The sequence below is a fragment of the Gastrolobium bilobum genome, unplaced genomic scaffold, assembly GCF_033153095.1.
Source record: "Gastrolobium bilobum isolate Gb01-03AN ecotype WA unplaced genomic scaffold, APGP_CSIRO_Gbil_v1 utg5625, whole genome shotgun sequence".
Taxonomy (NCBI): domain Eukaryota; kingdom Viridiplantae; phylum Streptophyta; class Magnoliopsida; order Fabales; family Fabaceae; genus Gastrolobium; species Gastrolobium bilobum.
The window spans coordinates 229,047-242,867 of NW_026897201.1; the positions used below are offsets into that span (position 1 = coordinate 229,047).

Consider the following 13,821-nt stretch of genomic DNA (forward strand, 5'->3'; position numbering starts at 1 on the left):
TTAAAAAAATTAAAAATATAAAAAAGATATGCATAATTAATTCAAAAAAATAAGTAAAACTAAAAAAAAAAAAAAAAAATTTAACATGTGTTATTGTTTAAGGTTGGGTAGACTAAGATTTAACTACTTTCAAGAAAACAACTCTAATTTAATATATAGAGATGAATTAAATTTATGCTTTTTAAAATTACAAATCAACTTTAATTAAAAATAAATTGTCTTTACATAAACATAAACAAAATTAAATATAAAAGAATTAAAATCTCTATAAAAACAACAATGAAAGTCAAAAAACGCTAGTGGTCACTTGCTCGGAATGCAGATTTCAAGGCCCGGTCAAGTTCGAGCCCATTCTAAGATGGTCAAACCTAATGCATCAAACTTGTATATAAAATATGAAATAAAAACTATTCTTCTACAATATGAGATTAATAAAACTCGTAGAACATAAAAGAAAAAATCTATTTACTGTTAAATTTTAATGAGTTAAAATCACAATATATATTAAATTAAAGGTAAATATACTACTATCTATCCACTTTTCAAACAAACCCGTGTATTAAAAAAAAAAAAAAAAAAACCTTAAGACACAAACTGTACTAGCCAATTCAATTAATCAGATCGTCAAGTTTAATTACTCTTTATTAACCAATTAAAATCATAATTCCAAAGTCTCCTTAGTCAATCTCTAATTCGATTTTTAAAACATTAATATAAACTATAGTGTAGAACAGAATCCCCACGTGTAAAACCAAAGCCACATGTCACTTTTACAAAAAAAAATTCTCCTTCAAATTCATGATCGTTCAATTCTACTGCCACATAAATTTAATCAACCTTATTATTCATATGTTCTAATTTTAGGAAGTTAGATTTCAATTCTATGCCATTTGACTTCATTTAAGTGATTGATATTTCTCAATTGAAACTTTTTTTTTTTCAAATTTTAATTAAAACAGCCGAATTTGTATTGATGGTCTTACCACATTAGCTGTTGCTAAAATCAAATTTTAAATTATTTCATGAATCACACAGGTGTTAGACCTAATTAAAAGTATACCAAATATTGAATCAAAAAAAAATATTTATATATATACCATATACCCAACCCCAAAATAATAATAATAATAATGTAAAGTTACTCCTTGCTAGATGATAAAGCTTGATATTGGTTGTAGAAATGTAACATCTATTTCTGCAGCCATTTTTTCCAAAAGTGTATCACATAATAGTAAACAAAAAGCAACGACCACTTACACTCAAACAATTTTCGGAATTGGTCCATACCATGGTTATCAAAATCGCGAGTTAACTCGTAAAATCGTACGATTTTACGAGTTTACTTTGTTTGGCGAGTTAAATCGGTAGTAAAATCGAAATTCTGAATAAACTCGTTAAAATCGCGATTTTACTGTGCAAAATCGCAAACTCGTACGATTTGGGACGAGTTAGCGATTCATGGGCAGTGATGTCAAAACAAAAAAAATTTGGACAAAAAATCGATTTGGCCCAAGAGAAAAACAAGAGGAAAACTTGGATTTAGAAACTCAAATTGAAGAAAACATGGTGGGAATCCAAAGTGGAGAAAACATGGTTGTAAATTTGGAAGTAGAAGAAATGGTTGAAGAACAAGTACAAGTTGCCGTGGGAGATGACGACGACGATGCTAACTTTGAGAATTTGATGAACTTTGTACTCTAAGCACTTAGTCTCTAAATTTTTTGTTATGAGTTTGTGTCTTTTTATTTATAATGTTAGTTGGATATTATTATATTTATTATATATTTTTAAAAGTAAAAACTTACGATTCGTGGCGATTTTATGATTTACGATTTTACTATCCCCTCACGATTTTACGTAAAATTGCGAGTTTGACAACCTTGGTCCATACTCTAAAATCCAGACAACTGTACAACATATGTCTAAATAAACTTGGCTTCCATGTTAAAGTCAGTATGTCGGCAAATGCAAAGCATTCCCCTTTAATAACACATGGGTTTGACCAAAAAATTGTAGTAAATGTGCACTAACAAAACATGTAGTCATCTTCAAATGGAAAACATCTGATGTTTCTTCCTCATCCTTTCCACCGCTAGGAGAAAGAATAAAAAAACAATAATAATAATAATAATAATAATAATAATAATAATAATGACTATTCATCTCCAGCGTCCCTTAATAACAGAAGATTAACTAACCTGTTCACTAACCTGCAGGACCAACTCATGGAAAACTCCCACGATGTATACATATCTTATGATCAACCAGCAGCATTTTGGATTTGAACGTCAAATAAAACGCTGTTGTATATTTGTTTGGAAGTGTCCCATGAAAAATATATTTAAGTTGTCTAGCTAAACTTCGCCCAATCAGGATATGGGCATTCATACATCCATCCAGGTCCAGAGTACCGAATACAATGTAGCCATAGACCTTCCTCATCGCCATCATATCTGCAATTATAAAAGGAAATTTAGTGATCAAGCTGTCTGAGATTCATAACTACAAGGACAGTAACTAGTCAGCATAGAATCGTCAGAATTACAAGTTCCCAAGTTACTGCATGCTTGCTATAAAACAAACCAAAATCTTACAATAAGCCTCCACATATTACAAATACAAAACAAAAATAAAAACATAAACAAACATAAAAACATAAACAAAAACAAAAACAAAAAAACAAAAAGAGTATACACGTAAAAAGTGTATACTTTAACCAATTGTTTTGTAAGGGTCAATATTGTTGCACTAAACAGACATTAAATATTTATTTGGATCAACAGTGACAGACTCTTTCTGCTACAAAAACAAACATAAGTAAATAGAGATGAACAACTATCTGCAACTTTAAGCTTCTAATTTGTTAAGAAATTATTTAACCTAATTCCAAATTCCTCATGTCCTAAGATCACAACCCTTTTATCACACCTGATAAACAGTAAAAACTGATATCATTTTGCATGCAGCATTGAACCATAAAAGTTTGTTTACCCTTCTCTAATTATGCTCCCTTGTGATGTAATAATGACAAGGCTTGACCACGAGAAAATCTAACTTCAACTAACTTATTATGATGCTCATTCTACTATAGACAGATAGGAAGGCTTGAGTGCGAGAAAATGTACTCTTACCTTTCTTTGAAAGTTAGCCATGCATCTTTGTCTCTTACAATTTACAATGCAAACGAGAAGCAAATATTTTGTCTTCTAAGATGAAGGGTTTCTTACCCTTTGGGTGCCAAATTTGGACAGTTAGTACACATGGGATCAATGCTAAAATCCCCATTGGAATTTTCTTCACATTCATTGAGCACTTTTTCATCAAAATTTGATATTAGAGAAGCATCAGATGTGCGAGCTGATCTATCGGCACTTGACCCTTTAATCGATCGATCAACAATCTTTTCTGAGATGTACAGCATGTCATTGGCTATTGGGTGTCCTGAATACTGTAAATGAACGCGTATCTACACCAGAGGTTAGTATTTGTTAGCACCTCTATTTATATTAGTAACAAGTTGGACAAAGATAAGTGGAGGATGTCTCTGGTTCATAGTTGACTTAACATTTTCAATTGCATATGTGGTTCTTATTCCATTTCCTTTATTGCCTCTCTTTTCCATCAGTTGTATCAATGAAACAATGACAAGCATACATATGGCTACACAGTGACAGCATGGCTAGCATATGCCTTATTTTGGAATGTGTTGTCACTGACAGTTGTGACACATCGGCATTCGGCAAGTCAGCAAGTGGCGGCAAATAGACCACATGATATTTATATCCATGAAATGGTAAGCGTTCAGCCTCAAAACACATTGAAGATGGCGATTTTTTTTTTTGTTTGGTACATAAGATAGTAATGTTCTCTGATATCTTCGACTTACGATACTATCTTATAGACCAAGAGGCCTTGTGCACCGAGATTTTCCCTTTGACATAAGATAGTAATGTTTAAGTCGAAGATATAAGAGACATGTAAATGGAATCACATCAACAACACACTATAAAGAACAAAAGCATCATATTCACCTGAGAATAAAGTAAAAATAGAAGCATATTCAAATCCACATCAAAATAACCTTTATCCAAAACTAGTTGGGAAAGCATATTCAAATCCGCAGCAAAATTTTGAGTGGCAAGAAACCATATTTTAGGAAACCACCAATTAGTAAGGTTTGTCTTAGGAAAGAGCACAGAAAGGCAATCAAGGAGAATTGAATGATTAATGTAACAGATTCCATGAGAAGCAATCAAGGGAAATTAAATAATTAGTGTAGCATATTTCGAGTAGGGCAATCAAGAGGAATCAGGAGGGAAAGTTGACCTGATTATAAAAAGGAGATAGAGAGAAGATAGAAGCAGGAAAATAAGTAGATGATAGTAAAGGATTGTGCAGGGTCTCTCAAATAACCTATAGTATCTTTTACAGTTTAGTCTTTATTGTTTATTGCAAGTTTATCACACTAGATGGTTGAATCCATCCTTATTTCAGCTCACATACACATTCCTAATTGCAGGCCTGCTACTAACAGAATAGTACGATGGATTTAGCCGAACTAAAGAGTGTTTTGATTCAGTTTCTAACACAATCAATCCACAGATCAGCCCACATTTTTCTTACCTGATGAGTACGTCCAGTGATTGGTTCACATAAAACAACACTTTGAGTACCAGTGGAACTAATCCGAGTAAATTTCGTAGAGGCAGTCTTCCCCTTTGCAGAGTCTTTGACCTTCATTAACAAAGATATATTCATTCAGATTTATCACACAAGATAACTTCATCTCATTCCACCACTCTGTATTTTACTCATCAAGAACAGAATGTATTAAGCATCAACTTCATTTTTCTTCCTGACAATGTCAGTTATTACCGAAATATTAGAATAACCAATATAATCACCAATACTAAGCTTGTTTTTTCTTTTCTTTTTTGACATATGCCACTAAAGTTCTAGAGATCAGATCATTTAGCAATGACAAGGGAACACATGGTGTTAGTTCTATTTATGTTTTTTATGATGCCACTCATGTTGAGTTGGAAGATATAATTGCCTAGTACTTTGGTTTTGTGATAACATTGCACTGATTTTAGATATATATTTTGAATTGTGACAAGAGCAATGTTGTGTGATTTTGTGAAACTCTAGACGTAGATATTAAAAGGTATGACAATTTATTTGAGCTGAAATTCAGGTATGAATTGCAAACAGGTTGCACTTAACATGTGTGTTAGATGAGTGCAAGTGTTAAATGATTAAAATGGGCTTAAGAACTTAAAGGAAGGATGCTATATCAGTCCTAAATAGTTGTTAATCAATAAAGGTTATCAAGAAACCATCTATATCACAAAACACCTAGCCAAGGTTTTAAATTGCAGTTGCAGTTGTGATTATTTTGCAATTACACAAATTGCAAATCATTGTTAGAAGATGTAACTGAAATGACTGCAATTGCAGCACCAAACCACTATTTAAAACTTGCATCCAGGTAAATGTCTATGACCATGGGGTACCTATTTCAAATTACCAGGATTAAGCATGAGACCACAAACAACAAGAATCAAGGTGCAGAAATCACTGTAACACCTATTTAGTTCAAAAAGACTACAACATCACTGTTGTTACTGTAGATGAAAAGAAAAAGAAGATTATTGTGGTGTCCTTGTAAGCAAAAATCACTGTAAATGAAGAAAATCTCAAGCGACTGTTTGAGGACAAGAGGCAAACCAGGTATAAATCCTTCTTTGCATGATTTTCTCAACCCCTAAACTCATTTATATGACTAGTTCTTATAATGTGCATCATTGGTTTGTGCTATGGATTTGATTAGGTTTTTAAAATTTAAAAAAAAAAGGTTGCCATTGTTTATAGAGAACCAATTCTCTCCCCTCTTGCTTCTATCAATATGTCACATTTAGAAAAGATCAGACAACTAGGAAATAAGTGCCTCCTGAAATTTAATGTTTCTCTGTTACATCCAGGTAAAAGCACTGGTAGATAGAAACTTAAAAATTAGCCATAATGTGCCTTTGCAGCATTTTTTTCCTTTTTGATAAAAGAAGAAACAAATTAAGACAGACAAGATTATAAATTAGCACTACTATCTTAAATGGAGTTTAAGAAAAACGAAAAAACAAAATTCTCTTACAATAAACCACATAAAACCAAAGGCCTCACCTCTGCTGTGCTCCTTCCTTCTCGAGCATTATAGTCTACATTTGCATCAACAATTAACTGGAAAGTAAAAACATTAGTCAAATGAGGAGAAAAGTATCTCAATCTTCACTGATAGAACAGCACTTAATTATATGGGTTATATTTATCATATGTTACATAAGATAAACAAGCTTCCTACACACACAAAGTGGAGGTGGGTCCCACATCTATTTTTTCTCTATCCTCTTACATGTGGGTCCCACTTATAATTTTATTTCTATAACATGAGATAACCATTTTCCTACGACATAAGATAAATATAACCCTAATTATATATAGCTAAAATCAAACATTCTACAAATGAAAGTTCACTGAAGAACAAATGCCTAGATTCTCAGACTGAACTTTCAGTTAACCAAAGCCTGTTTGGTTGTTTTTTATTTTTCAAGATTCTAAAAATAATTACTCAGCAGTCAACATGCACTTCTTAAAATTCAAACCAAGTACAACTTTTTAAAAGTTTTCAAAAATAATATTTCCAGAACAGCTGTTCTCATGGTGGAAATATTGTAATTAGAGATTTTAATTTGTTGAATAACATGGAAACAAAAAGCAAATGATTCACTCCGTGTGATAAATAGTGGAGGCTCTATTATATAGAGCAACTATAACAGTTACATAAGACTAATTTAACGATTTCAGACTTCTTATCAACCTATTTTCAATATTTCTAACATAATTAATGGTAATCTTATAATGAACAGCAATACTGCACTGATTTGCCCAATGTGACAATAAACAACTTTGGTTGCACAAACAACAACTTCTTAGACAAAACTGCAGATCTTACTTCCATATTTTGTTATTTAGCCACATCCCCTATCTAAAACTCTCTCAAACCTCATAAACAGCACAACCGAAGCTCCTCATAATTGGGTAATTTATGCATCTCAAGCAAAGCTTATCTCTTTAGGCCCATGGCAAAACACATCCCATAACCGACTAGTTTCTTTCTCCAAGAAACAGATTCACTCAGAAGATCAACTGATAAATTATTTCCTTGGTTTTGTCAAATATCAACATCATCATCTTTATCCCAAACTTGTTGGGATCAGCGGTTAATGAACCCATATAAGTAAGAATGGATTACTTGGTTTTGTCAGATATGAAAGAGTTATTTGTTAATGTAGGCAGTTTCCATCTGCAATAGTATATAATGGGATTCTTCAATACGTCCAAAAAGCAATTATTTACTACTAGTAAATAGATGCGAGAAACTTGGCAGAATAGTAAATATTTATCCTTATGAGCAGGCCCATAGTAGTTAATTGCGCCACAATAGCGCCACGAGCTGCGCCATATGGGGGTTGCGGTGCCTCGCTGCAAGAAACCGTGCCGCACCGCGCCAGAACGCAATAGCGACCATTGCAATCGCATTTGCGGCCATATTGCTGTCATAAGGCAAAATATCAATTTTGTCCTAAATCTAAATGTGCAACAGAAAAAATTTAAGGGTTTTTTAGTCTATCCACGTCTCTCTCTGTCTCTTCTGCTATCTCTGCCTTTAAAAAATGTTTTTTTTTGTCATTATTTCTGTCATATATCTATTCCGCTACTTCCGCAACCGCAACCCGCTATGACGCTATAGCGTTTTTCGAGGTTGGCCGCGACATGCCACAATCCGCATTTGATAACTATGAGCAGGCCTTGATAAAAAGTATGAATCATAATACATTGGATCATGTCACCCAATGGTTTCTACCATTTCAAAGCATTTATGGGCAAAACTGAGCAAGTTGTTCAAAACTGATTTCAAACCTAATATTTCCAACTCATTTTTTTTCTAAATTATATAGTTTTGGTGTCTCGAAATTGTTATGGAATTGTGCAGAACTATGTAGGAAACCCAAAAAGCAAGAATAGAACCCAACATGCCCACAATATCTTAAAATCAAAAGAAGTACAAAATGTGTAAATTTTGATTATCACATGCAGCTATGCCAACTTTCTCTTTCCAACTCTATCTTTTAATTACTTTTCATTCAGTTTGTGAATATCAATACTATCTTTGCAAATACTGCTGACTTAAAAAAAGGACACTGTTTATTATGTTGAGGTCTTCAAATGTCAATAAATCGTTAAGCATGCCCGAAGAAAAGGATATCAGACATAATCAACAAAATAATCCTAATGCATAATATGTTCAATACTTCAATTAAATATTATTTGGGTTCATCTCATAAAAGTAGCTCTTTTTACATCCAGCACGCTATGCTAGACACAACCCTAGTTCTTTATCCTAGCTTGGGACAAACTATGTGAACATACATAGGCGGAGTTCAAATTTGTGTTCATGAAAAAAGAAAGAAATTAAATGATATCATATTGTTATCAAATATGAAATACAAGCAGGGCTTATTTCTTCAATATCATAGTAATTATGGGTATATATAACATAACTTCTCCAGCCCAAATAAAAAAATACCTCATCCTCAGGAAATTCTCCAACTACTTTTGCTATGTACTGTTTCCGGACTAAGCCAGCTTCAATCTGTAACATTCAAATTCTACAGTTATAATGTATGTATAGAAAAAAAGTATCTATATGCAGATACATGCTAATTATGTTTGCTATATGCAAGTTCACTGTTCAAAGAAAAAGAAAGAGACTAACATGTAATCTAGTTAAAAAAAAAAACTAACATACAAGTACAACCAAACAGAATATACCTAATACTTGTATTTTTCTGATGCAATATTTCAGCTGCAATATTTTCATTAAGCAAAACAACGGAACCTCCTATGTTTAGTCGAAACACTTACTATTATTAAAGATAGAAGAACAAATATTATAAGAGAAGAAAAAAATGAAGAACAAAAGGAAAGTCCCTGCCAAAATTTACCTGTTGCCTAAAATTGTCTGCTTTTGACCCATTTCTAGCCAAAATAAGAAGTCCTGAGACAAGACGATCCAGTCGATGAACAGCTAAGAGGATCATGTCAAGGGAAAATGCATGTACAAAATGGATAGATTCTCAGATGCAAGGGTATGCAGAAATATTGATTGCAAGAGAGAAACCATATTTTATGCTAATTGGAAATTGAAAACCTTATTAGCATGTGAGACTTATCTTTATGATGATTACATAACATACTTCCAAAAAGCATTTTTGGATACGAAATAGAGGCGCCAACCCATGCTCTGCTTGAAGGATGCCAACAACAGTGTTCTTACGATACTGACCGCATGGATGCACCTATGTAACAGCTAAAATTCACAGCTTTAACATATATGAAATACAAAGCAAACTATCATTAAGAAGCACCTGACCTTTAGATTGGTAACTAATAGAAAATCCATTTAGAATTTAGGACTTCTTTTTGTTGAATTGAAGGAAATAATTTAAGTGACATAAAAGCATCATTTTGTTTGATGTCATTGAGTTACTCTATAATAAGCAAATTATTAGAATAATATTTTCAATCTTTTGCAGATGCTACGGTAATTGAAAATCCAATACAAAATTACATATCCATACAAGGTCCACACAAACACAATAATTTATGCTTCTTGCTGTATAAATCCAAAAGAAGACATCATATGACTAGCATATATAGTTAACAGTTCACATCTTGATGGAAAAATAAAAGTTATGAAACAGCAAGAAGAGGGTTAGCTCACTATGTATTACACTTAACATGACAGCTTTATAACATAGGCACTTCACTAATCCACTTGTTATTGCTTACTTACAGGAACAGAGGCTGGCTTACAAACAGTTAGCACATCTGGTTCTTTTCGAAGAATAGGTACATCACAAGCCATCACAGGTGGTTCATGCCTAAAACCATAGTGGCATCAGCTTCAAGTTCTATCAAATCCTTAGTAGTAAATCATCAAGTGCAAAAGCAAACCTGTGTAAGAAATGGCTTATCTTTTGAGATGATTTAACTATGTATGAAACTGGCACCATCTCACCATCAACTTGAATCCTTCCACATTTCACTGCACTAACCTAAAAAAAAATAAGAAAAAACAATCAATTAGCTAAGAATCCGGGGCAACATCATCTTCACTGAATTTAACTCAAGAAGAAGAGTGTGAAGTCAGTGAATTATATAACGCCATTTGTTTAAAAAAGTGTTAAAAGCATTTATCGCGAATGAAGAAACCTTAATAACTACTAAAGGCCATTATTCTGAACCCATCTTTTCTTTATAGGAATGGTACCCAACTATCCATCAAGCATCTGATTTGCTGCTGGTTATGTTTAATAGAATTTCACACATTTATTTTGAAATGAGCATTCAATAAATGACTTATAACTCACATGGATAACATTCCTATCAGGTTACCATAGCAATTCCCACAACAATAATGCGAAACTTCATTGTTTACCGATAGTGTAAAAAGTTCATAATGGATCAAATTTAAACTCATTTTCAGGGTTTTAAGACTTGTCAGGGGGCATATCACCTAATGACTAAAACAAAAATATTAGGAACCAAAACTTACAATTAGAGAAACAATCAAACATAAATTAGTAAGCGTGGGTTGTTCTTACATAATATTCATAAGGTCGACCTTTAAACTCCTCAGCGAACAAATCTACAATGGTTTTCCCTGCCCACCGATTTTTAACCTGCCATCAACAAATTGAACATCTCTAGGGTTTAAACAGGGTTTTTACATTTTAAGTAAAAGAAAGATTTAAAAATAAAAAAAAATGAAAACGAACTAACATGAGCGATAAATTCGAAGTAGTATGGTTTAACGAATCGAATTCCTGCACAAATTTGAACAAGGATGTCATCTTTAAACACGAGAAATTCGACGTTATCATTGAAATGCGCGGAACCACTGCGATATTTGACGTTACCGTTTTGAAATATGTAATCTTGCGGGTGCGGGGGATTTGCTGGGGTTTGCCACACGATATCCATGCCTTCCTTTTCTTCTCTCTTCCGCTTCATCTTCCTTCTTTTAAGTCACACTATCGGCGTGAGGCAAAGGTTGCGACTTGGAAGGTAGTCCCTACGAAAACGACAGTGTTTACAGGTGCCAATCCAATAAACAACGTCGTTTATTGTGATGTGGACGAGGGTTCCATCTTTGGTAATTTTAATTTAATATTTTTGTAAAATATTCTATAAAAAATATATAAAAAAATTTAATTTTGTTTTTCTTAGTGAAATAATATCTATACATAAATATATAAGTAAAAATATAAGAAAAATTTTAATTATTTATTCAATAATCCTTGAAGAAATGGTTCTATATTAAAACTATTAAAAGTTTCGCTTCTTATTATATCTTAGAATAATGATATTTATTATTAAGTATTATTTATAGTGCATATTTTCATAATTCATAAAGTTTTCACTATAGGTAAAAACTAAAAAGACACCGTTTGATTTTTCCAGTAAAAAAATAGTTAAACTTTCAACTTTTTTCTTGGGGCAAATTACATGATACCAACTTCTACTTACGTGTCTTTTCAAAGAGTTCCCTTATACTTTCAATTAAAAATAATTACTTTCCTTACACAATAACATTGAATCAATTAAACATATTATTAATTTTAAGACAAAATTAACCTTATATTCAATCACCACACCCATAATTGCTCAAGCTCTCGTCATCAACCACCATTTTCCAATATCCATCCATCTCCAATTAAATTTAAAAAAAAATAGTGATCGCCATCATAAAGATGAAAATCGAACCATGGATGAAAATTGAAAGTTAGCATATGTGAAATTAACTATTGAACTGCATCTGACACTAAAAAAGAAAAGTCTTCAATAGGCAAAAACAGAGAGAGTTGAGATATGCATCAAAGCATATTGCTTGTTGCAAATCTAGTATGCTGGTGCAAGTATAAATATTATTTGTTTTTAATTGGTTGATGACAAGATTTTACCTTTTTTTTCTCGTTTTTGTATGTGCTTCAAAAATGTGATTATGAGAATCACTAAGTTTTGGTATGCCATAACTTAGTTTGTATGCTTCCAGGAAAAAGATTGACTCAAAGTTGATAAAAGAAAAACAATCAGCCCAAATTTGTATCATGACATTGGAATCTATTTGTTAATCTCTGTTTTTGCTTCTGCATAAATCTTCCAGTAGAAATGAAGCATCTGAAATGACATGGAGACTTGTATTCTAAAAGCATGAAGAAAACTGGCTTTTCTTTTAATTTAAATTGAAAATTTCATACACTTTCGCATATGCTAACTTTCAATTTTCAACCATCTTCCCTTTCTATCTTTGTGATTTTGGTTACCATTTTTATTTTTATTTTCATTTAACACGCATAGACGGGTATTGAAAAAATGGTGATTGATAAGGGGGTTAAGAAGCTATGTTGCACCGATATCGACACGACAGGACACTCCGCTACGTTAATTCTAAAAAATGTTAAATTTTGACACGTTAAGACACGTTTTGATATTATATAATATTTTTAATTTATTTAGTGTATATTATATTTAATATTCAATAATTTAACAAAAAAATAAAGCTAAACTTATAATACCCATAAATTTTGCAAAGAAACATAATATATCCCAAATGTTTATATTAAACTCAATAAAATCGTAATCGTAATCTAACGAATCTAATAGTTGGAACTCAAAATGCAATGCAATGTAACCTTTGAACCTTTTTTGAGTCTTTGCAACGATTATTGGAGTGTCGGAAAGTGTTGGAATGTCGGTGAGTGTCGAGAAGTGTCGGACGCGACACGTCAGAATTTTTGAAGTGTCGGTGCTTCATAGTTGAGAAGTTATAGGAGTGATAACTGAGCACAGGGTTAATTTTATCTTAAAATTCATAAATATATTTAATTTATTAAATGTTATAGTATAAGGTGGGTAATTATTTTAATTGAAAGTATAGGGTATATTTTTGAAACAGGGTTGTATCCAATGGCTATGAAATTTTACAGGGTTGTATCTCTATGTGTTAGCTACACATAGGTCCAAACGGCACTCGATTTGGAGCTCTGTAGCTCAAGATATCGAATTTTTACTGAAACAGATTCGTTGTTGTCTACATATCCGGATATACCATATCTGGATATTTCGCGACATTGGCCAAAATCAGTATCCTAGCACGAAATTATCCATTAAAATATCATTTTTCACCTAGATACATCTATCGCATCGACTTAACATGCATTTTAACATTTAAGTTCATCAACCAACGTTCAAATTATCAAAACTCATAATTTTACATCTTCAAATCATGTTATTTTCATGAAAACACAAAGGAAAGTGTTGAGGCATATTCCCATGAGCTTCAAGACAGCAAAAGGAAGAGACTTTTAAGGCTTTAACACTGTCTCTGTGACCATCCAGTAAGGTGCACGAAAATGGCTTGTCAGATGATGGTTCTTTTCCATAAAGATGGTCCCTTGAAGCTCTAAAGTATGTAGAAATGGCTCTAACAACTCAACAAAAGAGAGCAGCCCCTCAACCTCACCAAACAGAATCTCAAACCCTTTAAGATGGTGTTTTTCTCCTTTCACATCACTAACAACAAGTGTTTACAAGGTGAAAGAGGAAGAATCAAGACTAAAGATGGTGTCTTGGTATTTTTTTCTTGCAAGGAGAACTTTGGGATAGTGTGGGAGAAGGTGGCAGCCAAGAACACATGAA

General features: G+C 32.5%; 1 protein-coding gene across 2 annotated transcripts; it reads right to left on the reverse strand.

Annotated features, from left to right (window-relative positions):
• Positions 1 to 1,955: 1,955 nt before the first annotated feature.
• On the reverse strand, positions 1,956 to 11,152 carry LOC133304849 (RNA pseudouridine synthase 7). 2 transcript variants are annotated; one of them, XR_009750679.1, is made up of 13 exons: positions 11,040 to 11,152; positions 10,903 to 10,946; positions 10,725 to 10,802; positions 10,075 to 10,175; positions 9,914 to 10,001; positions 9,338 to 9,416; positions 9,063 to 9,145; positions 8,645 to 8,710; positions 6,181 to 6,237; positions 4,624 to 4,734; positions 3,228 to 3,466; positions 2,199 to 2,453; positions 1,956 to 2,092 (listed from the first exon to the last, which is right to left on the reverse strand). XR_009750679.1 is itself a non-coding variant. In XM_061504911.1 (12 exons), the coding sequence occupies exons 1-12, from the start codon at positions 11,131 to 11,133 to the stop codon at positions 2,351 to 2,353; spliced, it is 1,143 nt and encodes a 380-aa protein (XP_061360895.1). In that variant the 5' UTR covers positions 11,134 to 11,152; the 3' UTR covers positions 1,957 to 2,350. The 2 variants fall into 2 exon arrangements, 1 of the variants encoding a protein (XP_061360895.1); XM_061504911.1 differs by having other exon boundaries at positions 1,957 to 2,453.
• Positions 11,153 to 13,821: the final 2,669 nt, after the last annotated feature.

Bases quoted from the DNA above. Each gene is read 5' to 3' on its own strand.
- LOC133304849 (XM_061504911.1), bottom strand. From the start codon at position 11,133: ATGAAGCGGAAGAGAGAAGAAAAGGAAGGCATGGATATCGTGTGGCAA. The intron at 10,002-10,074 runs GTTTGCTTTTGC...CTATGGTTTTAG, and splicing joins ATAAGCCATTTCTTACACAG to GCATGAACCACCTGTGATGG. The intron at 9,146-9,337 runs GTATCCAAAAAT...TGATCCTCTTAG, and splicing joins TGGGTTGGCGCCTCTATTTC to CTGTTCATCGACTGGATCGT.